General features: G+C 43.8%; 1 protein-coding gene across 1 annotated transcript in view; it reads left to right on the top strand.

The window, feature by feature from the left end:
- The window catches only part of LOC129693452 (ribosomal protein S6 kinase alpha-2-like), a 104164-nt gene that overhangs the window by 20271 nt on the left and 57594 nt on the right, over positions 1-26299 (top strand). The window contains exons 3-7 of the mRNA XM_055630267.1: positions 1531-1611; positions 5605-5684; positions 10373-10479; positions 18476-18513; positions 18651-18793. Of these exons, the coding sequence (XP_055486242.1) occupies positions 1531-1611; positions 5605-5684; positions 10373-10479; positions 18476-18513; positions 18651-18793 (449 nt within the window). The remainder of the gene's footprint in view (positions 1-1530; positions 1612-5604; positions 5685-10372; positions 10480-18475; positions 18514-18650; positions 18794-26299) is intronic.

Raw genomic sequence — 26299 nt, 5'->3', positions numbered from 1 at the left:
GGCCGCGCACCTCCTCTCCCCGCTGCCCCAGGCCCCACACTCCCTCTCCCCGTTGCCCCGGGCCGCCCACTCCCTCTCTCCGGGCCGCGAACCCCCTCTCCCCGCTCTGCCCCGGGCCCCACACCCCCTCTCCCCGCTGCCCCAGGCCCCACACCCCCTCTCCCCGCTGCCGCGGGCCGCATACACCTTCTCCCCACTGCCCCGGGCCCCACACTCCCTCTTACCGTTGTCCCGGGCCCCACACTCCCTCTCCCCGCTGCCCCGGGCCGCACACTCCCTCTCCCCGCTGCGGAAACAAAGATCCGATCTTTGGCTGGAAGCAAGATGGCGGAGCAAGATGGCGGAGCAAGATGGCGGAACAAGATGGCGGGGACTGGTCGCTAAAATGGGTCCTATAATCACCCATGAATCCGCTCATGAGCGTACTACACGTTTGCGTGAGAGTAACCCATCTTGCTCTGCTCTAAGATCTTTGCTGTAAACTGCCCAAGTGAAATATGAGATGCTGTTCCTCCAATTTGCGTTTAGCCTCACTCTGACAATGGAGGAGGCCTAGGACAGAAAGGTCTGTGTGGGAATGGGAAGGAGAATTAAAGTGTCCAGCAACCGGGAGATCAGGTAGGTTCAAGCGGGCTGAGTGAAGGTGTTTCGTGAAACGATCGCCCAGTATGTGTTTGGTCCCGCCGATGTATAAGAGTTCACATCTTGAACAACGGGTACAGTAGATGAGGATACAATCTCGGACACTCTCTCTCTCTCGAGAAATGGATTATTGCAACACACAAACGTAGTCAATGTAAAATACTTAAAGTAAATCGAGAGAGATTGGTAGAATGGGTGGATCAGTTCCAACTAAAAGTTAACACCAAGATAAGAGAAATGTTACATTTTGATTGGAATAACTTTGCATCTGAGAAGGTAGAATTTTCTAAGTGGTACAAAAACAGAGAGATTTATTGCTATATATGCACAGCACGATGAAAATTGCAGGGCAGAGTGAGAAAGTGATTAAAAATATTATAGGATCCCAGAGTTTATAAATAAGGAACAGAGAAAAAGAATAAGGAAGTCATGATGAACCAGCATAACACAGTGATTATATCCATTGCTATTCACCCACTTTCCACTTTATTACAGCTTTTCAGAATGGTATGGCAACAGTTATTGCACACCTTGACCAATGTATACAGTAGATGAGGTTGGAGGGGGTACAAGTGAACCTCTGCCTAACCCGAAAGGACTATTGGGGTCCCTGGACTGAGTCGATTGTAATTCTTGATGAGACTCATTCAAATGTTTCAAGGAGAATTTAAATTTTAGTCTAAATGGACCCGTGAGTTTCTCCTTCTGTGACATTACGGTGCTGTGCGATGCCACTTTTCTAAGCAATGACCCAACTTTTAATGTTGTGAATTTATTTCAGATATTTAATGAGTACAAACGAGAAACAATTCTAATGTATAAGACAAATAATATGGAGAGTTAAAGCAGATATTGTTACATTAATTTTGTTCTGTTTTGTTCTGCCAGTGCGTGATCGAGTCAGATCTAAGATGGAGCGGGACATCTTGGCTGAGGTCAATCACCCTTTCATAGTAAAGTTGCACTATGGTGAGTTTTGTGTTTATCGTTAAAGTCTTTCATTGGCGCTGGTTCACTCTAACCATCAAGCGGAGCAGAAGGCAGATATCTATCAAGGTAACCTCGATGTGTCTTGAAATTGTAAACTCTAATATATTACTTTTACGATAGGATATGCTGGACAGAACGCCACAGGAGATCCTTCTTCCCCGTGGCTATCAAACTGTTGGCAGATCAATTCCCCTCATGGGAGAAGTAAAGTTCCATCGTATTGTATCAAATATTTAGATTCATTCATAAAAAATGTCAGGTGGTCCACTGTGGATACCTTCATTCTTCCAATTTAGCCCACTTGAGAATCACCAATTTTAATTACTCTACTGCCTGCAGCAGCAAAGGTTTGAATCTCTGAAATATCCTCCCTAAACCTCTTGTCTTGCACTATTTTAAGACACTCCTTAAGATCTGCCTCATTTGCCAAGCTTATGAACATCTGCCCTATGTGCTGATGTGGCTGGGCATTACATTTAGTTCCAGATTCTCCTTGAACCACATTGAGATGTTTTACAATGTCAATTGCACTATACAATATAATTTGTTCTTGATGACAATTTAACCTAATGCTAGTTACATTGCCAGAGGGAGAGATAGATCAGCCATGATTGAATGGCGGAGTAGACTTAATGGGCCGAATGGCTTAATTCTGCTCCTATCACTTATGACCTAATGTGGGCAAATGGGATTAGTGTTGATGGGCAAAACAGACAACAGGATATACTGGGTTGTACAACTTCTTAACTCTCTAATCTTACGCTACGCCTTGTCACCCTTAAGGGCCTGTTCCATTTTCACGACCTAATTCACGACCTTTTTTACTCGTGGACATTTTTCATCAGGCTAAACAAAACGGCGCAACCTACTTGATGCCACGAGTACCTATGACTAGCACCATAACCTGCTACGAACTATCTACGACCTCCTACGACCTCGTGAGTCAAGGGCAAACTCGGCAGATGTTGTGAATTAGGTTGTGAAAGTGGGACAGGCCCTTTATTGCATACCAGACCTGGAATTTCCATGTTTGAATTTGACCACCTCTGAAAACAGAGAGATGGATTGATTGAAAGATACAGCATTGAAATGCTCTTCAGTCCACTGAACCCACACTAGCCAGTTCACACTCATTCTATGTTATCCCACTTTTGCATCCACTCCCGACACACCATGAGCAACTTACAGTAGAACTAATAGAACTTGATGTTTCAATCCCTGTAGTAAGTCGGCACTCTTGATATTGGCAGTGGGATTGGAGTGATGAAAGGTAGGGCAGGTACTTCATTGGGGTCATCAGGTGGGCACCCTCGTTCTTTGACGTTTGATTGATAAGCCCACAACGTCTCGAGAGGGCTCAACGGTGATACCTTGCAGTATAATGTGGATAAATGTGAGGTTATCCATTATAAATGTGAGGTTATCCATTTTGGTGGCAAAAACAGGAAAGCAGACTATTATCTAAATGGTGGCCGACTAGGAAAAGGGGAGATGCAGCGAGACCTGGGTGTCATGGTACACCAGTCATTGAAAGTAGGCATACAGGTGCAGCAGGCAGTGAAGAAAGCGAATGGTATGTTAGCTTTCATAGCAAAAGGATTTGAGTATAGGAGCAGGGAGGTTCTACTGCAGTTGTACAGGGTCTTGGTGAGACCACACCTGGAGTATTGCGTACTGTTTTGGTCTCCAAATCTGAGGAAAGACATTCTTGCCATAGAGGGAGTGCAGAGAAGGTTCACCAAACTGATTCCTGGGATGTCAGGACTGTCTTATGAAGAAAGACTGGATAGACTTGGTTTATACTCTCTAGAATTTAGGAGATTGAGAGGGGATCTTATAGAAACTTACAAAATTCTTAAGGGGTTGGACAGGCTGGATGCAGGAAGATTATTCCCAATGTTGGGGAAGTCCAGGACAAGGGGTCACAGCTTAAGGATATGGGGGAAATCCTTTAAAACCGAGATGAGAAAAACTTTTTTCACACAGAGAGTGGTGAATCTCTGGAACTCTCTGCCACAGAGGGTAGTCGAGGCCAGTTCATTGGCTATATTTAAGAGGGAGTTAGATGTGGCCCTTGTGGCTAAGGGGATCAGGGGGTATGGAGAGAAGGCAGGTACGGGATACTGAGTTGGATGATCAGCCATGATCATATTGAATGGCGGTGCAGGCTCGAAGGGCCGAATGGCCTACTGCTGCACCTAATTTCTATGTTTCTATCCCAGGTACACCCCCTCAGTTCCATACCCTCCTGTTTTTATCTTGCAGCCCAATTGTTGTTTTACCTTTTAATCAACAGCCAATTGCTGCTTTTATCTTAAGGGGTTGGACAGGCTAGGTTTGTTTCGCCGAACACCTCCGCTCGGTCCGCAATAACCAAGCTGACCTCCCGGTGGCTCAGCACTTTAACTCCCCCTCCCACTCCGTCTCCGACCTCTCTGTCCTGGGTCTCCTCCATGGCCACAGCGAGCAGCACCGGAAATTGGAGGAACAGCACCTCATATTCCGTTTGGGGAGTCTGCATCCCGGGGGCATGAACATCGAATTCTCCCAATTTTGTTAGTCCTTGCTGTCTCCTCCCCTTCCTCAACCCCCCTGCTGTCTCCTCCCATCCCCCAGCCTTCGGGCTCCTCCTGCTTTTCCCTTTCTTGTCCCCACCCACCCCCGCCCCCGATCAGTCTGAAGAAGGGTTTCGGCCCGAAACGTTGCCTATTTCCTTCGCTCCATAGATGCTGCTGCACCCGCTGAGTTTCTCCAGCTTTTTTGTGTAACCCTAAATGCTGCTTTTATCTGCTGAATTTGACAATGATCTGATTGCTTGTTGGAGGGAGCAATCCCTCACCCCCAATTTTTTCAAAGAATCAATTAACCTACAAACCCCATACATCTTTGGGTTGTGGAGGGACACAGGAGCACCCGAAGAAACCCACATGGTCACAGGAAGAACGTGCAAACTCCACACAGATAGCACTCCCTAGACCAGGATGGGACCCAGGTTTCTGGCGCTGAGAGGTAGCAGCTCTACCAGTTGCACCACTGTGCTGCCTTCATTGTTCTCTCACTATTTGATCAGTTACATTTACGGTCATTAAAATGCCCCAAAGTTAATAACTGTAGTCTCTTTATTCCACAAAACATAGGAGCAGAATTAGGCCATTCGGCCCATCGGGTCTAATCTGCCATTCGATCATGGCTGATCTGTATTTCCTTCCCAACCCCATTCATCAGCCTTCTCCCCATAACCTCTGATGCCCTTACGAATCAAGAACCTAACAAAATGTGTAGGAAAGAACTACAGATGCTGGTTTAAATCAAAGGAAGACACAAAATGCTGGAGTAACTCAGCGGGACAGGTAGTAATTCTGGGGAGAAGGAATGGGTGACATTTCGGGTTGAGACCCTTCTTTTGATGTCAGGGGAGTCGGCGAGACAGAGATAGAATGAAGTCGGTGACAGTAAGACAGTTGGGAGAACTGGGAAGGGGGAGGGGATGGAGAGAGAGGGAAAGCAAGGGCTATTTGACGTTAGAGAATTCAATGTTCATACCGCTGGGGTGTAAGCTACCCAAGCAAAATATCAGGTGCTGGTCCTCCAACCTATCAATCTCCACTTTAAAAATACCTAATGTCTTGGCCTGCACAGCTGTCTGTGGCACTGAATTCCAGCGGTTCCATCCCATATCACCCATCCCATATATCGGCAGAAATTTTACTCTCTGAAAAAAAAAATATTTCCAGCCAGAGTCCATTCTTGCCTTTGCTCTAATCCAACCCTTAATTCTTCTTTCTCTTTTCCCCTCATTTGATTGCTCCATGATTTTAAAAATCTTCTTTCCCCGTTTTCACTCGGGTTTTTCTTTACCTTTAGATCAATTTCTGTTGTTGTTCTTTGCATGATTAAATATTTATGACCGAAATGACGAATCAAATTAAAATCCAAATCAATTGGACACCTCATTTTTTGTCTCTTCTGCAGCATTCCAGACTGAAGGAAAATTGTATCTGATTTTAGATTTTCTAAGAGGTGGTGACCTTTTTACAAGATTATCCAAAGAGGTAAGTCGGCAAAAAAATTAAATGTCTCCTGTTATATAAATGTCGCCTGTCCCAATGTACGAGGTAATTGAAGAGCTCTCCCGAATATAAAAAAAAAATCAAACTCGTGGTAAGCACGTAGAATGTATGTAGCGGGTACGTCGGAGCTCGGGACGTCTCTTAGCGGATCGTAACGCTAACGGCAGGTACTTGGGAAACGCATGTTGAAAAATGTCCACGAGAGCCCCGAGTACTTATGAGCAGCTATTACCGTAATTCTCCGAGTTCGAATCAGGTGAAACTCGAGAGAACTCTTGAATTAGCTCGTACAGTGGGACAGCCACATTAAGATACCATTCTTGCTCACAACAAATTGTGCATTCAGAGTCAAAAGGACAAATAAATAAGGATGATTTGGTATTATTTGGAGATATGCTAGTTAATTGTCGGCAATCAACATTGCAATTCATGAGTGATATTTGGAGAGCTTTACATGATATCAATGAAAGGATTTTCTGCCCTTCTCTTGCATTTTAAACTTACATTTTAATCTTACATCCTGTGTTTCCAAGCAGTTCACTCATAATTAATGTCACAGATGTTTTGCTGACTAAGATCATCTGCTCATGGATCACACTGTTACTTGTGTTACTTGACCTGGAGAAGATGTTTCCACTAGTGGGAGAGTCTAGGACCAGAATTATATTCTCATAGCCTGAGAATTAAAGGATGTTCCTTTAGGAAGAAGATGAAGAGGAATTTCTTTAGTCGGAGGGTGGTGAATCGGAGGAATTCATTGCCGCAGAAGGTTGTGGAGGCCAAGTCAATGGATATTTCTAACGCAGGGATAGATAGATTCTTGATTAGTACGGGTGTTAGGGGTTATGGGGAGAAGGCAGAAGAATGGGGTTACGAGGGAGAGGTAGATCAGCCATGATTGAATGGCGGAGTAGACTTGATGGGCCGAATGGGCCAATTATGCTCCTATCACCAATAACTTCTAATCTGGACGATGGTGCTGTCCAGCACAAGGAGTTTACATCCAATTTATCAGCTCATTGCAGTGCAACGCAAAGGCTCTCAGGCTGCCAGTGGCAGGCTCTGCTTCCCAGCTTTGGCGGCCAAAGCTCGCAGCCATTCTCCCCAACTTATCATTGATAAGCACAAACACTGAAATACATCCAGGAAATATTAATGTAATATTACGAACTTACCATTTACTGTGTAAGTTTTACCTGGCTTGTCTGACCAAAATGCAACTTCTCACATTTATTCCAATTAAACTTCATCCGCCTTTCTTCAGCCCAGTTGAGCGAGACTCCTGTTGCTATTGTAGATAGCCTCCTTCACGGGAGTTAAGTCCTTCAAATGCGTTAAAAGCTAAAAGAGTTAAGAATCTCACACCCACATCAAAATTAAGGTGTTTCTTCACATTAATTTCCACTTTCGTAGCACCAGTTAATTTGGCACAAGTTTAGCAGATATATTTCCCAACCATAGAGTTGAAATGAATGCATTTGCTGCCCATTTAATTCCTTGAGTAGTCCATTGCCATAACTCAGGGGCAGGAGCAGCAAGGCTGATAAAGTGGAAAATGGTGAACATATTACATAATATAGATATTATATATTAAATACCTCATGGTGACCCTCGGCCTATCCTTGTTCGGACTTTGCTGGTTTTATCTTGCGCTAAACCTTGTTTCCTTACATATCTTTACACTGTAAATGGCTCAATTGTAACCATGTTTTGTCCTTCTGGTGACTGGATGGCACGCAACAAAAGCTTTTCACTGTACCTCGTTACACGTGACAATAAACTAAACTGAAACAATCCCTCTATTCTAATATTCTACATATAAGGAACAGATCTGAGTTGATCTGCCTAGTTTTACTGGGTGCAGGATGAAGGCCAACTGTGGATTGTAGACTTCTCTAGGGTTCCCAATATGTATGCTGGGAAATTTAAGGGCCTGTCCCACTTGGACGTCATTTGCGTGTCACGCAGGTGTCGCGCGAGGATTTTCAGAACCCCAAAATCCTGGGGCGCCGTGCGCTACAGCGCGCCCCTGTCTATGCTACCAAGCACCATGCGCCCATAATGCACGCCATGCTCGCGTCACGCACGCGTTACGATGCGCACATCCCGCGTCGTGATGCGTAAATTTTGTTTAGGTTAGAGATACAGCGTGGAAAGAGGCCCTTTGGCCCACCGAGTCTGCGCCGACCAGCAATGCCCCGCACATTTACATTATCCTACATCCACTAGGGACAATTTTTCATTTACCAAACCAACTAACCTACAAACTTGTACGCCTTTGGAGTGTGGGACAAAACCAAAGATCTCGGAGAAAACCCACACAGGTCACGGGGAGAATGCACAGACTCTGTACAGACAGCACCCGTAGTCGGGATCGGACCTGGGTCTCCGGCGCTGCATTCGCTCTAAGGCAGCAACTCTACCGCTGCGCCACCATGACCGCCACTGAGCCTGTTACATCTTAACCACTTGTCATTACTGCTGGCCCATTCATTTCAATAGGAAGAAACAGCTATGTGGAGAACAGTAAACATGGGAAATGTTCTTATTGAGAAACAAAAAAACTGCTGATGCTCCACGTCCGAGAAATAAAACAGAAAATGTTAGAAACCTTCAGCAGTTCATATCCATGAGAGAGAAACAGTGAACGACTTTTCACCAAAATAGGTGAGATTAGCAACAGACATATTTTAATTGAAGGGAAGATTATAGTTCAGTTTAGTTCATTGTCACCTGCACTGGCTTTTTGTTGCGTGTTAACCAGTCAGCGGAAAGACAATACATGATTACGATCGATCCATTTGCAGTGTAATGATACATGCTGGCTTTAGTGCAAGGTAAAGCCAGTAAAGTCTGATCAAGGATAGTCCGAGGGTCACCAAAGAGATAGATCGCACTTCAGCACTGCTCTCTGTGGGGAAAACAAAGAGAATGCCTGTGAGAGGCTAGTGTCTGAGGAAATCGATAAAACAGAATGGAGTCAACTGAGAAGGTGGTGAAGGTATGTTAATAGTGGCAGTGTGGAGGTGTAACTGGAGAGAGAATAGAGGAGGGAGAAGCAAAACAAAACAGATGTGTAGGAAGGTAGACAAAAGTGCTGTTGAAACTTAGCGGGTGCGGCAGCATCTATGGAGTGAAGGAAATAGGCAACGTTTCTGGCCGAAACCCTTCTTCCGACCCCCCCCCCCCCCCAGATGTGTAGGAAGGAACTAGTTTAGAGAAACAGGCCCACTGAGTCCACGCCGACCAGTGATCCCCGCACATTAACACTATCCTACACACACCCGGGATAATTTACAATTAAACTATGCCAATTAACCTACGAATCTGAACTTCTTTGGAGTGTGGGAAGAAACCGGAGATCTCGGAGAAAACTCACACAGGGGAGAACGTACAAACTCCGTACAGACACCACCCGTAGACAGGATCAAACCCGGATCTCTGGCGCTATAAGGCAGCAACTCTACCGCTGTGCCACCATGAAGCCAGTGTGAAGCTTCAGCACCTGTCAAGGCAAGCCGCGGGTGGGACTGCCACTCTAATCATCTGGGAATCAGCTTGCAAATTGAAGATTGTATCTGGCAATTTGCTATAAGCATCTGAAGATCCTCACCGGAATCCCTCCTGCCCGACCAACATGTTCCTCATCCCGTGTTTTATGAGCATGCAAAGCAATGGAATAGGTAAACAGATATTCATTTAATATTTTATTTGGAATTTTACAGTGGTAACAAGAAAATCAACGATGTTTGCTGTTATTACACCATTAAAACAATAGAAGTTTTGGGATTTCATGCATACTTTGTTTAACATGGGAATTCTGAAGTTGCTGTTGATTGTTCAGGCATCCTCTTCATATTGTAGTGTAGTTATTACCCTAATTAAGTCCCATTCCTTTTCTCCAGAGATGCTGCCTGTCCCGCTGAGTTACTCCAGCTTCTTGTGTCTTTCTTCAGCGAAAATCACATGAATGCACATTTAAGATAACTATTAACAATCTCTCTGTGAATAACATTAATCTTTGGTGTGTGTCGTCCTAGTTGCCAGAGGAGGTAGTTGAGGCTGGGACTATCCCAACATTTAAGAAACAGTTAGACAGGATCGGACAGGTTTGAAGGGTTTTGGTCCAAACATGGGCAGGTGGGACTAGTGTAGATGGGACATTGGTGGCCGATATGGGCAAGTTGGGCTGAAGGGCCTGTTTCCACACTGTGTCACTCTATGACTATGACTTCAAATAATGAAAACTAAAACTAATTTTAATTATATACATTGTAGTTCCCAGAGAATATTTTAAAGTATAATGACTTTAATTTTTTTAATTTGTATTTTAATGTTTCACTGTTTATATGTTCCAAATCTCTAGTTAGTCGTCTGTAATTTATAACAGTTGATTAGAAGCGCTATATATTCCTTTCTGATTTGATATCATCACTGTTCGTTGGCTATATTTAAGAGGGAGTTAGATGTGGCCCTTGTGGCTAAGGGGATCAGGGGGTATGGAGAGAAGGCAGGTACGGGATACTGAGTTGGATGATCAGCCATGATCATATTGAATGGCGGTGCAGGCTCGAAGGGCCGAATGGCCTACTCCTGCACCTAATTTCTATGTTTCTATGTTTCTATGTTTAGAAAACCATTCAGCTAATGTTTGAACTTTCTCCCTGAAGGTGATGTTTACAGAAGAAGATGTCAAATTCTATTTAGCTGAGCTTGCCTTGGCTCTGGATCATCTCCATGGCCTTGGAATCATTTATAGAGACTTAAAACCAGAAAAGTAAGAGATGTTTCTTTTCTCTGAAATCTTGCTTCCTCCAACCCTGCCATATTAACATGTGGTATTCAACTGTAATACCACAGTGGAGTTGCTGTCTCAGAGCGCCCGAGTCCCAGGTTCGATCCTTATTACGGGTGCTGTCTGTACGGAGTTTGTACATTCTGTGTCCTTTTTCTACGAGATCTTCGGTTTCCTCCCACACTCCAAAGACGTACAGGCTTGTAGGTTGATTGGCTTGGTATAAGTGTAAATTGTCCCTAGTGTGTGTAGGATAGTGTTAATGTGCGGGGATTGCTGGTCCAGACCCGGGGGATGAAGGGCCTGTTTCAACGCTGTATCTCTAAACTAAATGAAACAAAACTGCAATGTTGTGTTTCAAATAAAGCCTGTGATGAAACTTCTTGTCTATGCACTCAAGTTGATTCACAGATAGATAGCACATACAGTATAAAATGACATGCATACATGACACAACATGTTTAGTTTAGTTTAATTTAGAGATACAGCGTGGAAACAGGCCCTTCAGCCCACTGAGTCCGCGCTGACCAGCGATCCCTGCACATTAACACTACCCTATGCTCATTAGGGACAATTTACATTTATACCAAGCCAATTAACCCACAAACCTGTAGGTCATTGGAGTGTGTGGGGAAACCGAAGATCTTGGAGAAAACCCACGCAGGTCACGGGGAGAACGTACAAACTCCGTATAGACAACCATCCACAGTCGGGATCGAACCCCGGTCTCTGGCGCTATAAGGCAGCAGCACTTCCGCGGCCCCAGCATGTTATTGTGCTAAAACCATTTGCTACCAATTGTTAATCCGAGAGTGCTGTTGACCGCGGGGAGGCAAGGTTGTCCTTATTGGCTCTCTACCAAAGAATTAATCCTTGCGAAAAACAGAAAAAAAAAAGGTTTTATATGAATTATATTATTATATTCCTTTTTAAATTATCTGTTTTTTGGGATTTGATCTTTTAGTCAAATTTCAGCATTTGCTTCACTTGCTTCAGTCAATGAACAGACAACGAAAACTGCTGCCTCAGTGATATTTCAATGCCTTCACTGAAGTAACACTCTTTGGCCAAGACTGTGCTGGCTAGTTTTTTATCTCTCAGTAGTAAATAACAAAAATATATATTATTTTCCAACGATGCCATGCCTGACGTATATGTCACAGAGCAAAGTTTATTGCATTGATTTTTTAAATATAGGCTTGGAATAAAAAAACATTCATCATAAGCCTTTATATATTATGGTAACTTTTCTACAATGCCAATATTTTCTTTTATCTGTTAACTGGGATATTTGAGCCACTTACTGATCATATCTGGATAATAATACTTGGACCTCAGTCCTTTTCCTTTCTATACATCTTAAGACATTCCTTCACAGAGCACTCTACTCAATGAAATATAATATCAATATTTCAATATGTAAATATATAATTACATGTATAATATAACTATATTCTAGGACTAGAGGTCATAGCCTCAGAATTAAAAGACTTTCTTTTAGGTAGGCGATGAGGAGGGATTTTTTGCCACAGAAGGATGTGGGGGTCAAGTCAGTGGATATATTTGAGACAGAGACAGATAGAATCTTGATTAGTATGGGTGTCAGAGGTTATGGGGAGAAGGCAGGAGAATGGGAGGGATAGATCAGCCATGATTGAATGGTGGAGTAGACTTGATGGGCCAAAAGGCCTAATTCTGCTCCTATCTCATGATATGATCTTATGATATATATATATAGTATGTGTGTGTGTATACTATAAAGTACATCCCCTGCCATAAATAGATCACAGGTGCAGGTGCTGTTCTGCTTCAAAAAATGTTTCAAAAAACATTAAAAAAAAGGTTTTATATATTAATTGCTATAATACCCAATGTTGTAAAATCATTGAAGTAGTGAATCTTAGTCACTGTTGAAATATGATCATTATTAGATGCTGGATACAAATTACATGTATCTACAATGAGCCAAGTACTTATTCCTGGTGCAGGTCCTGGGTCAGGTCTGCAGTCTGTTTCTATCTTGATTTTGACTTTAGACTTCAGATATACAGCGCAGAAACAGGCCCATCAGCCCACCGGCTCCATGCCGGCCAGCGTTCACCCCATACACTAACATTATCCTATACCCTTTGAACAATTTTGCCAAAGCCAATTAACGTACAAACCTGCACCTCTTTGGAGTACGGGAGGAAACTGGAGCATCCGGGGAAAATCCACCTGGTCATAGGGAAAGTGTACAAACTCCACACAGACAGCACCTGTAGTCAGGATCGAACCCGGGTCTCTGGTGCTGTAAGGCAGCAAAGCAGATTATTTTTGTACAATTATCCTTCTGTCATTTGAATGCAAATACTGGTTGGAGTGAGCAACACTGGTTGGAGTGAGTGGATCCGGCTAATCACCTTTGCCACTGGACATATTTCAGAGGTTTCTAAAGTCCCTGTCCCACTTTCAAGACCTAATTGGCGACCTCTGCCGAGTTTGTCCTTGATTCATACTCGTAGCATGGTCGCCATGATGTCGTAGGAGGTCTTCGTAACTCTTCCTCATACTAGTGAGTGGCCTCCGCGTACTCGTGGCCTCAAGCAGGCGTTTTTTCCAGCCTGATAAAAAATGTTCACGAGTAAAAAAAACATTGGCAAGGAAAAAATGTATATTTTATTACTCGTAGGTAGATCCACTGGTAGGTCGTAGTAGGCCGTGATGGTAGTGGTAGGTAGTGGTAGATAGTCATAGGTCGGTAACTGGCCCCAGAAAAAAAATGCAAACATTACATAATTTTAGCATGTGATCATTTTCTACTCGTAGCTAGTCATAGTTGGTCTTAGGTGTGGAAGACTGAGGTCGAAGGGGGTTGTAGGATGTCATAGACATAGTTGTAGGAAGTCGTGGACATAGTCATCGGAGGTCATAGGAGGTCTTTTATTTTGGCAAGTCAACACGACCTTGCCATTTATTTCAACTCGTCTCGGGTCTTCTAAACTCGTGGACTAGGTCACCCACATGGGAGAGGCCCTTAAGGCCAGTGTACTTGACCCAGTCAATTTTAGTTTCTTCATCAACAACGTTTATTGCGTCACATCAGAAGCAGAGATGTTGACTGATACAGTGTGATCCTATTCACAACTCAAACAAATGAAGCGGCTTGTTCCTGCACGCAGCAAGATCTACACGACTAGCAAGGTTAGGCCGCTTATGGATCTGTCCCACTATGGCGATTTTTTGGGCGATTACGGTCGGCGACAATTTTTGCTGTTTTTTATGTTGTCGCCACGTGTCGTAGGTGAATTCCATTAAAACTAGTCCCTGGCAGTCGCCTAAACAGTCGCCTAAGTGGGACAGGCCGCTTAGTACCATGTAATATTCACATCACCAAATCCCAAGGGAAGTACATCTTCAATAGCCAATTCCCCTCAGCATTCAAATGCATTGCCACTGCTGAATTTCCCATCATCAACATCCTGGTTCACCATTGCCAAAGGAATTGCCTCAGGGCATCTCAGAAGCTGGGTGTTCTATTTCAAGTGTAAAGGGCCCGTCCCACTTTGCGCATTACACAGATGGCGCGGAGGTTTTGTACATCCCAAAATCCTGTTGAGCAGCGTGTGACCGTGCGTCACTGCCTATGTCACCATGCATCATGCGAGCATCACGTGCATGTCACCACGCGCGCGCCGTGCGTCGTGACGCGTAAATGATGTCGTGTAAATTAGCGTCCAAACCCTTAATAATCTTATGTTTATATAATTAAAACTCTGATCTTGATCACTTCCTGTTTGCACTTCATATTGATCTTAGAAAAAACGCTACCACTTACGGCTGTGATTTTTGGCCATCTTACTCAGTCCCCCTCTGCTGCGCAGGACAAGAGGATTTTTCCCATCGATGAAAAATAAAAGACATTAATGTTTAAAAAATCTTGAGATTCACTCTCCTGTCAATCATGCCATGATGACCACGCCCCTTCTGGGTGGAGGGACTATAAAACCCGCTTTGAAAATGCAGGTGTTGCCTTTGGTTTGAAAATGCAGGAATTGCCTTTGGTTTGGAAATTGCAGGAGTTGCCTTTGGTTTGAAAAGTGGTGTTGCCTTTAGTTTGATAAGTGGTGTTGCCTAATTGAAAAGTGCTGTTGCCTAATTGAAAAGTGGTGTTGCCTTCTATATATTTAAAAGTCTAATCTTGACAACTTCCTGTTTGTGCAGTATATTGATTTTAGAAAAAACGCTACCACCTACAGCTGTGAATTTTGGCAATCTTACTCAGAATCCCCCTCCACTCATCAGGTGCCGAGGATTGTTCCCATCGATGAAAAACAAAAGAGTTATTAGTGTTTAAATAATGTTGAGATTCTTTCTCCTGTCAATCACACCATGAAGAACATGCCCCTTCCGGTGTGGGGGGGGGGGGAAGGATTATAAAACCCGGACATGTGGGCGTGGCTCAGTCTCTGCATGATGGGGGAGGGAGAGGTCATGACTCTCTGTCTTTAGTGGCCTTGCACCCTGCATGAAATGGTATGAAACTGCACTTGAATTTGGTGGCCTTGCACCCTGCTTGAAATGGAATTTCAAGGAATAGCCGTGAGTCAACTGCCAGCCCACCAGCCGTGAGCGAGTTAGCTGCTGCCAGCCCAATTGACTGAGCCGCCAGCCCAATAATCCATTTGGCCCACAATGTCCCTCTTGAAACCAGTCCCTTCAGCCCACAACAACCATACTAGTGCTCCAGAAAGTCCCCCCCATTGGCCACCAATATTGGAATTGGTGGAGAGGTGGAATATTGCGTTGGGGGGCCAGCCCTCCCGTGTGAAGCTGGTCTTAGTCGAACACTTAGCTGAACACCTAGTCTAGTGTTTCAATTAACCCCTCTCATCCTTCTAAATTCCAGAGTATACAAGACCAGCTGCTCCATTCTCTCAGCATATGACAGGTCCGCTATCCTGGGAATTAACCTTGTAAACCTACGCTGCACTCCCTCAATGTCCTTCCTCAAATTAGGGGATCAAAACTTAACACAATACTCCAGGTGTGGTCTCACGGGGGCCCTGTAGAACTGCAGAAGGTCTTTGCTCTTCTACTCAACTCCTCTTGTTATGAAATCCAACATGCCATTCGCTTTCTTCACTGATGTTGGTTTGTGTGATGGTCTGGCCTGTGTCCACATTTCTCTGCAATTTCTTGCAATCTTGTTCACAAACCAAGCTGTGATGCCTCCCGATAAAATGCTTTCTATAACTGCATTTTGGCGACAACTAGTACCATCCACGAGATCCCTTCAGAAAATTGTAAAGGCTGTAAAACACCTCCAGAGCTTGCTCTTTATCATGCCATGATGTATTGCTTCTTCCTAAACCCCATAAGGACCTGTCCCACTTAGGGGAGTCTTTGGCGACTGCCAGTGACTAATTTTAATGAAATTCACCTACGACAAACTACGACAACAAAAATTGTTGCAACTGTTGCCGAAAATGTTTCAACATGTTGAAAATTTTGTGGCAGTCGCCTGTAGTCGCCCAAAAAATCGCCTAAGTGTGTCAGGCCCTTTACTTTTGCACCGGGAAATATATATGGCTGGATGTGCATGTGAACACCGCCATTTAAGCCACATGTTATCATTCTGATCCTTCAACTATACTAGTTCAAAATAACAGTATCCACCTAACACTTTAAGTCAAGAGTGTTTTATTGTCATGTGTCCCAGATGAACAATGAAATTCTTACTTGCAGCAGCACAACAGAATATGTAAACATAATACACTGTAAACAATATAATAAATGAGAAAAAAAATGTAGTGTGTGTATATATACATACATGCTCACATACATACACACACACACACGCACACACACACACACACACACACACGCATATATATATATATATATATATATATATATATGTATGTATATATATATATATGTATGTATATATATATATATGTATGTATATATATATATATGTATGTATATATATATATATATATATATATATATATATATATATATATATATATATATACACACACAAATATGTAAACATCATTGTGTACTGTTGGTAGATCAATCTCCCTCCTGGGATAAATAAAGTTCTATCGTATCGTATCGTATTGTTATACTGCAATAATAACAATAATAGTCTATTGTAGTTCAGAGCTTATTTGGAGATTGCAGTGTTTAATAGCCTGATGGCTGTAGGGAAGAAGCTGTTCCTGAACCAGGACGTTACAGCTTTCAGGCTCCTCTACCTTCTTCCCGATGGCAGGGATGAAATACCTTCAATACACAGACAGCTGTAGTTCAAGAAGCTGGCTCAAACCTTCTGCTGAAGAGCAGATCAGATGGGCCATACTCATTTGTGAATCAATACAATGAGGCAGGGACTATCCCAATGTTCAAGAAAGTTAAACATGTGGTGAATCTCTGGAACTCTCTGCCACAGAGGGTAGTTGAGGCCAGTTCATTGGCTATATTTAAGAGGGAGTTAGATGTGGCCCTTGTGGCTAAGGGGATCAGGAGGTATGGAGAGAAGGCAGGTACGGGATACTGAGTTGGATGATCAGCCATGATCATATTGAATGGCGGTGCAGGCTCGAAGGGCCGAATGGCCTACAGCTGCACCTAATTTCTATGTTTCTATGTTTCTATGAATGAATGAATAAGTTTATTGGCCAAGTAATCACATACAAGGAATTTACTTGGTGGTCCGCCTGCAAGTGACAACATGACATACAAGTGACAGTTAGGAATGACACATAAAACATTAATAATAAAACATTATTTATCAAATGTTAATTAAATAAAATACCAGAGCAAAAGGAAGCTACAGATATTTGGTTATTGAGTAGAGCAACTACTCGTAGAAAAAAACTGTTTTTATGTCAGGCTGTGGCAGCTTTGACAGTCCGGAGTCGCCTTCCAGAGGGAAGTGATTCAAAGTGTTTGTGGCCAGGGTGAGAGGGGTCAGAGATGATCTTACCCGCTCACTTCCTGGCCCTTGCAGTGTACGGTTCGTCAATGGAGGGAAGGTTGCAGCCAACAACCTTCTCAGCTGATCGGACGGTTTGCTGCATGGATAGTACATGGATCGGACAGGTTTGGAGGGATATGGCCCAAATGCAAGTAGGTGGGACTAGTGTAGCTGGACATGTTGGCCAATGTGGGCGAGTTGGGCTGTTTTGCCGCTGTATCACTCTATATGACTCTAAAATTAAATTCAACAGTCTTTTACTCGTTGAAGGGTTTTGCAAGAATCTGTCGTGTGCATACCAGTTAGTCTTTGCTGTCAGTCCTAGTTTATGATCCAAAGTCTACTTACTAGCATTCAATAATAAGGTACCTCTGTTTAGCAGCACTGCTGAAGATTCAGAGTCACGGAGCTGACTGAATGTTAAAATGAAGGAAGGACATTAATTACCATCTTATACACTGTTAGTACTGGAAGTAATCAGTCTGTGTGTTGTCTATTATAGATCCAGCCCGATAATCACCTGATTTTCACTTATCTATAGAGTTTACTAAAAACCACAAGTTCATATGTGATAGGAACAGAATTATACCATTTGGCCCATCAAGTCTACTCTGCCGTATAATCATGGCTTATCTATCGAAGATAGACACAAAATGCTGTAGTAAGGCAGCATCAGTCTGAAGAAAGGTCCCGTCCCAAAACGTCACCCATTCCTTTTCTCCAGAGATGCAGACTGTCCCGCTGAGTTACTCCAGCATTTTGTGTCTATCTCTGGTGTAAACCAGCATCTGCACTTCCTCCCTCCACATGCTGATTTATCTTTCCCTCTCAACCCGATTCTCCCCATGACCCCTGAGTTTGATTAGATTCTGCGCTTCATAATGAGCGATAGTTCAATCGTCAGCAAAGGGAAAAGACTGGTACTTGAGAGTTTGAAGTATGAGGATGTGCTTATGCACTTTTCTTCACTGAAAGGAATCTCATATTGTTTTTATGCCTTTTAAATTTCAGTGTACTTCTGGATGAAGATGGACATATTAAAATAACAGGTAGGTTATGGATTAATTGGATTAATCAAGTGGAACATCAGACTGGGCTGCATTGATGTTGATCATTTGAGTTGCATGCCTCAGTTTTGTTAGTCTGACGAGGATACAGGTGTAATACAAGTAATTCTTTTGCTCAGACTTTGGGCTCAGCAAGGAGGCCGTTGACCACGACAAGAGGGCCTATTCCTTCTGTGGGACAATAGAATACATGGCTCCCGAGGTAGTCAACCGACGTGGCCATGCTCAAAGTGCAGATTGGTGGTCCTTTGGTGTTTTAATGGTAAGTGAAATCTTCTTTCATGGGTGATAACAAAGGATTGTGAATCTTTTGGTGGTAGACAAAAGTGCTGGAGAAACTCAACGGGTGCAGCAGCATCTATGGAGCGAAGGAAATAGGCAACGTTTCGGGCCAAAACACTTCTTCAAATCTTTTGTAAGGCTCCGTCTTCCATGGGTCTTATCGAATCCACACATAAGATTAGAAGTTGTTCAGCCAGAGCTGAACACATTTCTCGGCATCTGCATACAATGGTGTCTGTCTTGCCCTTCTTGTGCATGGCGGTGGAAAGATTGGTGGAAACAGGGCCGCGACGTGAACGCTCTTTCCTTGACCCCATCTTCCATGGGTGATAACAAAAGTATTTAGTTTAGTTAAGTCTAGTTTAGAGAGCGAGGAAACAGGCCCTTCATCCACTGAGTCCGCACCGACCAGCGATCCCCACACACTAACACTATCCTGCACACACTAGGGACAATTTACACATACACCAAGCCAATTTACCTACAAACCTGTACGTCTTTGGAGGGTGGGAGGAAACTGAAGATCTCGGAGAAAACCCACGCGGTCACGGGGAATACGTACAAACCCCGTAGTCAAGATCGATCCCGAGTCTCCGGCGCTGTAAGTGCTATAGGGCCACAACTCTACCGCTGCACCACCGTGCTGCCCAGATTGAAATTCATTTGTGAGGTTTTTTCATCTCAATTCCCAATGGTTCAGAACTATTCATTTTTATTGCTGGAGGTTACATTTTATTTCTTTTGCGGGCAGTTGGATAAGTAAATATAAAATCTGCAGGAAATTGTGCACACATCAGTTACTTGTGAGAATTGAAATTTGATTACATTTAACACCAGTATCAAAGATTTTTTTTCTTCTCGGTTGAGGTTTTCTTTTTTTCCATCTTCTCCATTGATTTGACAAGTATAAGAAATCCTTGCATAGACAGAAAATGTTGGAGTAACTCCAGGGGTCAGGCAGTATCTCTGGTGAGAAGGAATGGGTGATGTTTCAGGTCAAGAGAGTCAAGAGTATTTTATTGTATCTCATGTAGATAGGGTGGTAAAGAAAGCTTTTGGTATGCTGGCCTTTATAAATCAGAGCATTGAGTATAGAAGTTGGGATGTAATGTTAAAATTGTACAAGGCATTGGTGAGGCCAATTCTGGAGTATGGTGTACAATTCTGGCCACCTAATTATAGGAAGGATGTCAACAAAATAGAGAGAGTACAGAGGAGATTTACTAGAATGTTGCCTGGGTTTCAGCAACTAAGTTACAGAGATAGGTTGGACAAGTTAGGGCTTTATTCTTTGGAGCGCCGAAGGTTAAGGGGGGACTTGATAGAGGTCTTTAAAATGATGAGAGGGATAGACAGAGTTGACGTGGAAAAGCTTTTCCCACTGAGAGTAGGGAAGATTCAAACAAGGGGACATGACTTGAGAATTAAGGGACTGAAGTTTAGGGGTAACATGAGGGGGAACTTCTTTACTCAGAGAATGGTTGCTGTGTGGAATGAGCTTCCAGTGAAGGTGGTGGAGGCAGGTTCGTTTTATAATTTAAAAATAAATTGGATAGTTATATGGACGGGAAGGGAATGGAAGGTTATGGTCTCAGCGCAGGTGTATGGGACTAGGGGAGAATACGTGTTCGGCACGGACTAGAAGGGTCGAGATGGCCTGTTTTCGTGCTGTAATTGTTATATGGTTATTATATGGTTATTGTCATATGTCCCAGATAGAACAATGAAATTCTTACTTGCAGCATCACAACAGAATATGTAAACATAGTACACTGTAAACAATATAATAAACGAGATATTAAAAAACACACATACGTACAAATAAAAACACAATAGTGCAATAAAGACAATAATAGTCTATTTAGTTCAGAGCTTATTTGAGGTTGTAGTGTTTAATAAGCTAATGGCTGTAGGGAAGAAGCTTGTTCCTGGACCTTGGTTGAGACCCTTCTTCATGCTAGATTCGAGGGAAAGGGAAATGAGAAATATAGATGGTGATGTAGAGAGATATCGAACAATGAATGAAAGATATGCAAAAAAGTAACAATGATAAAGGAAATGGGCCACTGTTAGCTGTTTGGTATGTGGGAACGAGAAGCTAATGCAATTTGGGTGGGGGAGGGATGGTGAGAGAGGGAATGCAGGGGTTACTGGATGTTAAAGAAATCGAGATTCATACCACTGGGTTGTAATGCCCCTGTCCCACTTAGGAAGCCTGAACGGAAACCTCTGGAGACTTTGCACCCTAACCAAGGTTTCCGTCCGGTTCCAGGAGGTTTTGGTCAGTCTCCTTGCCGGAGGTTGCAGGTACGTGGAAGCTCCGGTAGGGACCTGCAACCTGAGGCAACCACCTGCAACCTCCAGGAATGGCACGGAAACCTTGGGTGGGGCGCAAAGTCTCCAGAGGTTTCCATTCAGGTTTCCTAAGTGGGACAGGGGCATCAGCAGCCCAAGCAAAAATATGAGATGCTGTTCGTCCAATTTGCGTTTAGCCTCACGCTGACAATGGAGGGGGCCCAGGACAGAAAGGTTAGTGTGGGAATGGGAAGGGGAATTAAAGTACTACAGTAGTTACTCCAGCATTTTGTGTCTATCTTCGGTCTAAACCAGCATCTGCAGTTCCTTCCGACGAACAACCTTGCATATCTGTTTTGACTATTCTCTGTCAAATCATCTGACAGAATAGCAAAATAGTTCTGCAGAATAAATGCAGTGACATCTGCAAAGGCAGATTTAGTTGTTACCAAGTATGGTCTCTGAATACCTTTGCAGAAACAGTGATGCCAATTACTTCAGTGTTTTGACAAGGATCTGCTGATTTGTTAAGTAAATTGAAATGGAAATTGCTGTCAGTGCAACACGGCAACAAGCCTGTTAATGGTAGTTATAGAAGTTGTAAGTCATCGAAATTATATCATATGAATGTCATGAATTCTGGCCATTCCTTCTCTCCAGAGACGAGAAATGTATTTAATCAGAGGGTGGTGAATCTGTGGAATTATTTGCCACAGCAGGCTGTGGAGGCTGCCAGTGGATATTTTTAAAGCAGAGATAGATAGATTCTTGATTAGTGGGGAGAAGGCAGGGGAATAAGGTTAGGAGGGGAGAGATAGATCAGCCATGATTGAATGGCGGAGTAAACTTGACTGGCCGAATGGCCTAATTCTACTCCTGTTCCTTATGACCTCATGACCTTATGCTGTCTGTCCCGCTGAGTTATTCCAGCATTTTGTATCTGTCTTCAGTGTGAACCAGCATCTGCAGTTCCTTCCTACACAATTCTTTGTTGTTGCCTCTCTGGATTAGTGACATGGACATTTAAATGACTCCCATGTTTCAAGCATTTAGGCCGCAGATTGGTGGAACTTAAAGATTTCTGGCCAAAGCGTGTTGTTGTCGTCGTTGGGGAATGGTCTAAAAAGTCTAAAAATCAATTGCAAAGAATAATCCTAAACTGAATGGCCTAGCAGTTTGGCCCAAAACAGCCTGGAGCCATTTGGGAAATCCTGTAGAAGCATAGAAACCAAAGACAAAACCCAACCACAGAAAGTGACAAAAGTCTAGGCCATCTCTCAAAGACCAGCCTGATCTGCTGGTATCTGTCCTGTAATTGACTTTTATACTTTTAGTATCGCAATCACAAACAATCACAATCATACTTTATTAGCCAAGCATTTTTTGCAACATATGGGGAATTTCATTTGCCAAGTCAGTCATACAAATAAAAAGCAACGGAACACACAAAATACATTTTAACATAAACATCCACCACAGTGACTCCTCCACATTCCTCACAGTGATGGAAGGCGAAAAAAAGTTCAAATGTCTTCCCTTCTATGCTCTATGTTGGGCCTCGAGCCCTCCGTTGACGGGACGATCTTGACTCCCGTAGCCGGCAGCGTTTGGGCCCTCCGCATCGGGGCGATCAGATCAAATTAATATACTTTTAGCATATAATTATTTAAATTTAATCTGTGCTCTGAGTTATATTTCCCTGTTCAATTGTTTGTATTTTATTAATTTCCCCCATGTTGGGAAGGCACTGAACTTTTTTTTGCTAGTTTAATATATTTACAGGGTACTATGTTTACATTTTCTGTTGTGCTGCTGCAAGTAAGGATTTCATTGTTCTATCTAGGACATATGATAATAAAATACTCTAGGCTCTCTTGAGTTTTGAGACTAAGCAACAGCAGTCATCATGTTTGCATAAAGGTGTTGGATAAAAAACAACCAATACTCTTATCTCTTGTCGTCTATTGTCTATAGTCAACACAATGCTAGCATTTATCTCAAGAGGGCCAGGAGACAACAACAGGGATGCAATGCTGAGGCTCTATAAGGCACTGTCAGGCTGCATTTGGAGTATTGTGAGCAAATTTGGGCCCCTTATCTGAGAAAAGATGTGCTGGCTCTGGAGAGGCTCCAGAGGAGGTTTACAAGAATGATCCCAGGAATGAATGGATTAACATAAGATGAGCGTTTGTTGGTTTACTGGGCCTGTACTTGCTGGAGTTTAGAAGGATGAGGGGGTACCTCATTGGAACTGTGAAAGGCCTGGATAGAGTGTGTGTGGGGTCGATGTTTTCACTAGTGGGAGAGTCTAGGACCAGAGGTCAGCCTCAGAATTAAAGGACGTTCTGTTTGGAAGGAGATGAGGGGGAATTTATTTAGTCAGAGGGTGATGTATTGCTAGAATTTTACTTCGGAGTCACGTGAGTGATTCCGTGAAGAACCCAGCTCTACTGCGCATGCGGCATAATCGCACAGCTGTGCAGAACGCGGCCAGCAGGAGTCGGGCAGCTCCCGCATCCAAGGACGAGAGGTAAGTACTTACCTTAATCGGGCCTTGTGGTTTTTGCTCCAGGGGGAGCAAAGTAGAGAGGCATGGTGAGCGGCCCCGTTTCGACTCCAGCGTGGAGCCAACAGTGGACGGGGAAAAAGCGCTACCCGGACCGCAAACGCTGCGGACCGCTGCAAGGAGCTGCGCTAATGCCGGTCCGCTGAACAGCTGTTTGGTAACAGCAGCGGACCGGCGGGAAGTTAAAAACCCGACCGGCAGCCCTGCAGACTCCTGACAAGGAGAATCGCCGCCCGGGAACCGCCACAATGCCGCCTGAAAAACGGCAGGCAGCCTCTACATGCAGGTAAGACAAAAATCTTACCCATTTACAGGTTCTACAGGAGCCAACTTCCTCCAAAACTGGAACAGGTTGGAGAAGGCAAAAATAAGTATGTCTGTCTCCCCAAGCCAGAGGAGGTCATGGAGTTCACCTCCAGGAGAAAAGGGGCACTGGCTGAATGCCAAGGGAGCTGACACTCCTACCCCAGTGCTATTGCACTAGCCATCTCCCTTGTCGAGGGATTGATGCAACAGCGGAGTTTGAGCTATGCCTCCTCCAATTTATAGCACACCCTTTTGCTCCCTCTTTTGAGGCTAGCTAAGGAGGCCAGGGCTGGGCTGGCTTAAACGCTGGGCAGGCGGACGAGAACAGCAGTATGCCAGGGGAGCAGGATCAGGAAGAGCTACTGGGTGTCGTGGGCCACTACATGGCTCCTCCACGCGACCATCTTCCCAACAAAAGCCCTGCAGGAGCAGGCCTTTCCAGAGGCAAATCCGCAGGCAGCTGGGTCTAGCAGACTCGCAGACAAGCAGCGAATTCTACAGAAGGGTCAAGATGTTACCGCCTTTGCTCGCCTTTTCCACGGATTATACTCTCCCAGGATGAGACTATCCCATTGCACTACCAGGGTGCTGACGCCTAAGATGTTCCCAAATTTGGGATACTCGACTGAACAATGGTGCATATGGACCTGCCCGCAACCCCAAATATATGGGGCTATGCAAACCGCTGCTGCGGGAAGAGAGGCATGTGCACCTCATGAAGGCAGGCCATGGAACGAGCAGGACATCGCATCCAACACCCAGCTGGCAGCACCCCTCGGCATCCACCAGCGATATCAAACAAGGACTGGTGAAAGCCTGGCGACCGCTTCACATTACCCCCAAAGTTCTTTTTAGACGGGGCCCAGAGCGGAGCCGTGGGAAGATGCGCCGCCCCACCGACAGCACCAGCATACCAGCAAACTACGCCTTCATGAAAAAACAACAAACATGGAGGTAGGTAGTCTGGTTCCTCCCAGTTTACACTAAACAAGGGTGTTCTACTAACTGCGGGGGGGGGGGGGGGGGGGGGGGGGGGGGGGGGGGGGGGGGGCATTTACACTTGTGGATAAAGCATGGGATGCTGTCACAAATAACTAAAATATACTCAACAATATTAGAGGATAAAAACGAATTCAAATTGGGCATATTACCGCCAGTTCAGCAATGCACCCAAAGGGCATTTTCTCCCTCTAAGAAAAGAGAAGTGAGAAGGCAAGCTGAACTAAAAAGGCTCATTACTAAACGGATCATGGGAGTAAACATGAACCATTGGAATTTGTATCGAATATATTCACCAAAACTACAAAAGATGGTGAATGTAGCATCATCATTGATCTAATATCACTAAATAAATCTGTTGAGTATATACACTTTAAGATGGAGACGGGTTTTTGTCACTGCCAGACATCTGATCTCCCAAGGATACCTATGGGGAGCATTGATATGGAAGATGCTAACTATCTTATACCCATACACTAGGATCATTATAGATATCTAAAAAATTTTACCTGGATAATGGATATCCTGGTTAGGGCAACCATGGGAGCATATAGCATTCCATATGGTCTAACCTCAGCCCTAAACTATTATAAATGGCCATGAAAATATTAAGAAAACAAGCATAATCATGGCACATATTGGATGGTATCCTCATATTAGGGGAAACAAAGGAATTAGCTGTGGCAGCAGTTCTAGCTACGAAACAGCTCCCTAAAGCTGAGGTTCATCCCACGCCCAGATAAACCAGAATTGAAGCGTTAACTACCAAGGATTATCTGGGCTTCAATAATAATTCCGTCCATATGACTGTTACTTTGCCAAGATACTTGGGTCACTATAATCAAATCATGAATGTACCCACTGAAGCTATATCACAATTAAGGTGGTGGGCAGACATATATTTGGCATAGTTTTCAGCCCTATTATCATCACCAATCCCAACTTGGTTATTAAAAACCGATGCCAGTACTTTAGGCTGGGGAGCAACTAAACTCCATATCCAGCACAGGTAACAGATGGACCAATTCACAAACATCGTTACTACACATACCGGGCATCAACTACTTGGGATTGGTGATCGCCTATTGGGCTAAAAAGCATATGCATTTCAAATGCAGCACGTACATATGTGGTTACGGATTGATAATACTATGGTGGTGGCTTATATCAACCATATGGGGAGCATAATAATCATTATTGTGCAACAAATTGGTCAAACAAATCTGGCAATGGGGTGTCAAAAGACATTTTAACTATCAGCTGCCTATGTCCTAGGAAGCTAGAACACAGTGGGAGACACCATGTCACGGGGTAAAATTT

The sequence above is a fragment of the Leucoraja erinacea genome, unplaced genomic scaffold (assembly GCF_028641065.1).
Source record: "Leucoraja erinacea ecotype New England unplaced genomic scaffold, Leri_hhj_1 Leri_300S, whole genome shotgun sequence".
Classification (NCBI taxonomy): domain Eukaryota; kingdom Metazoa; phylum Chordata; class Chondrichthyes; order Rajiformes; family Rajidae; genus Leucoraja; species Leucoraja erinaceus.
The sequence above is the reverse complement of the archived record's forward strand: the minus strand, read 5'-3'. Positions and strand labels throughout refer to the sequence as shown.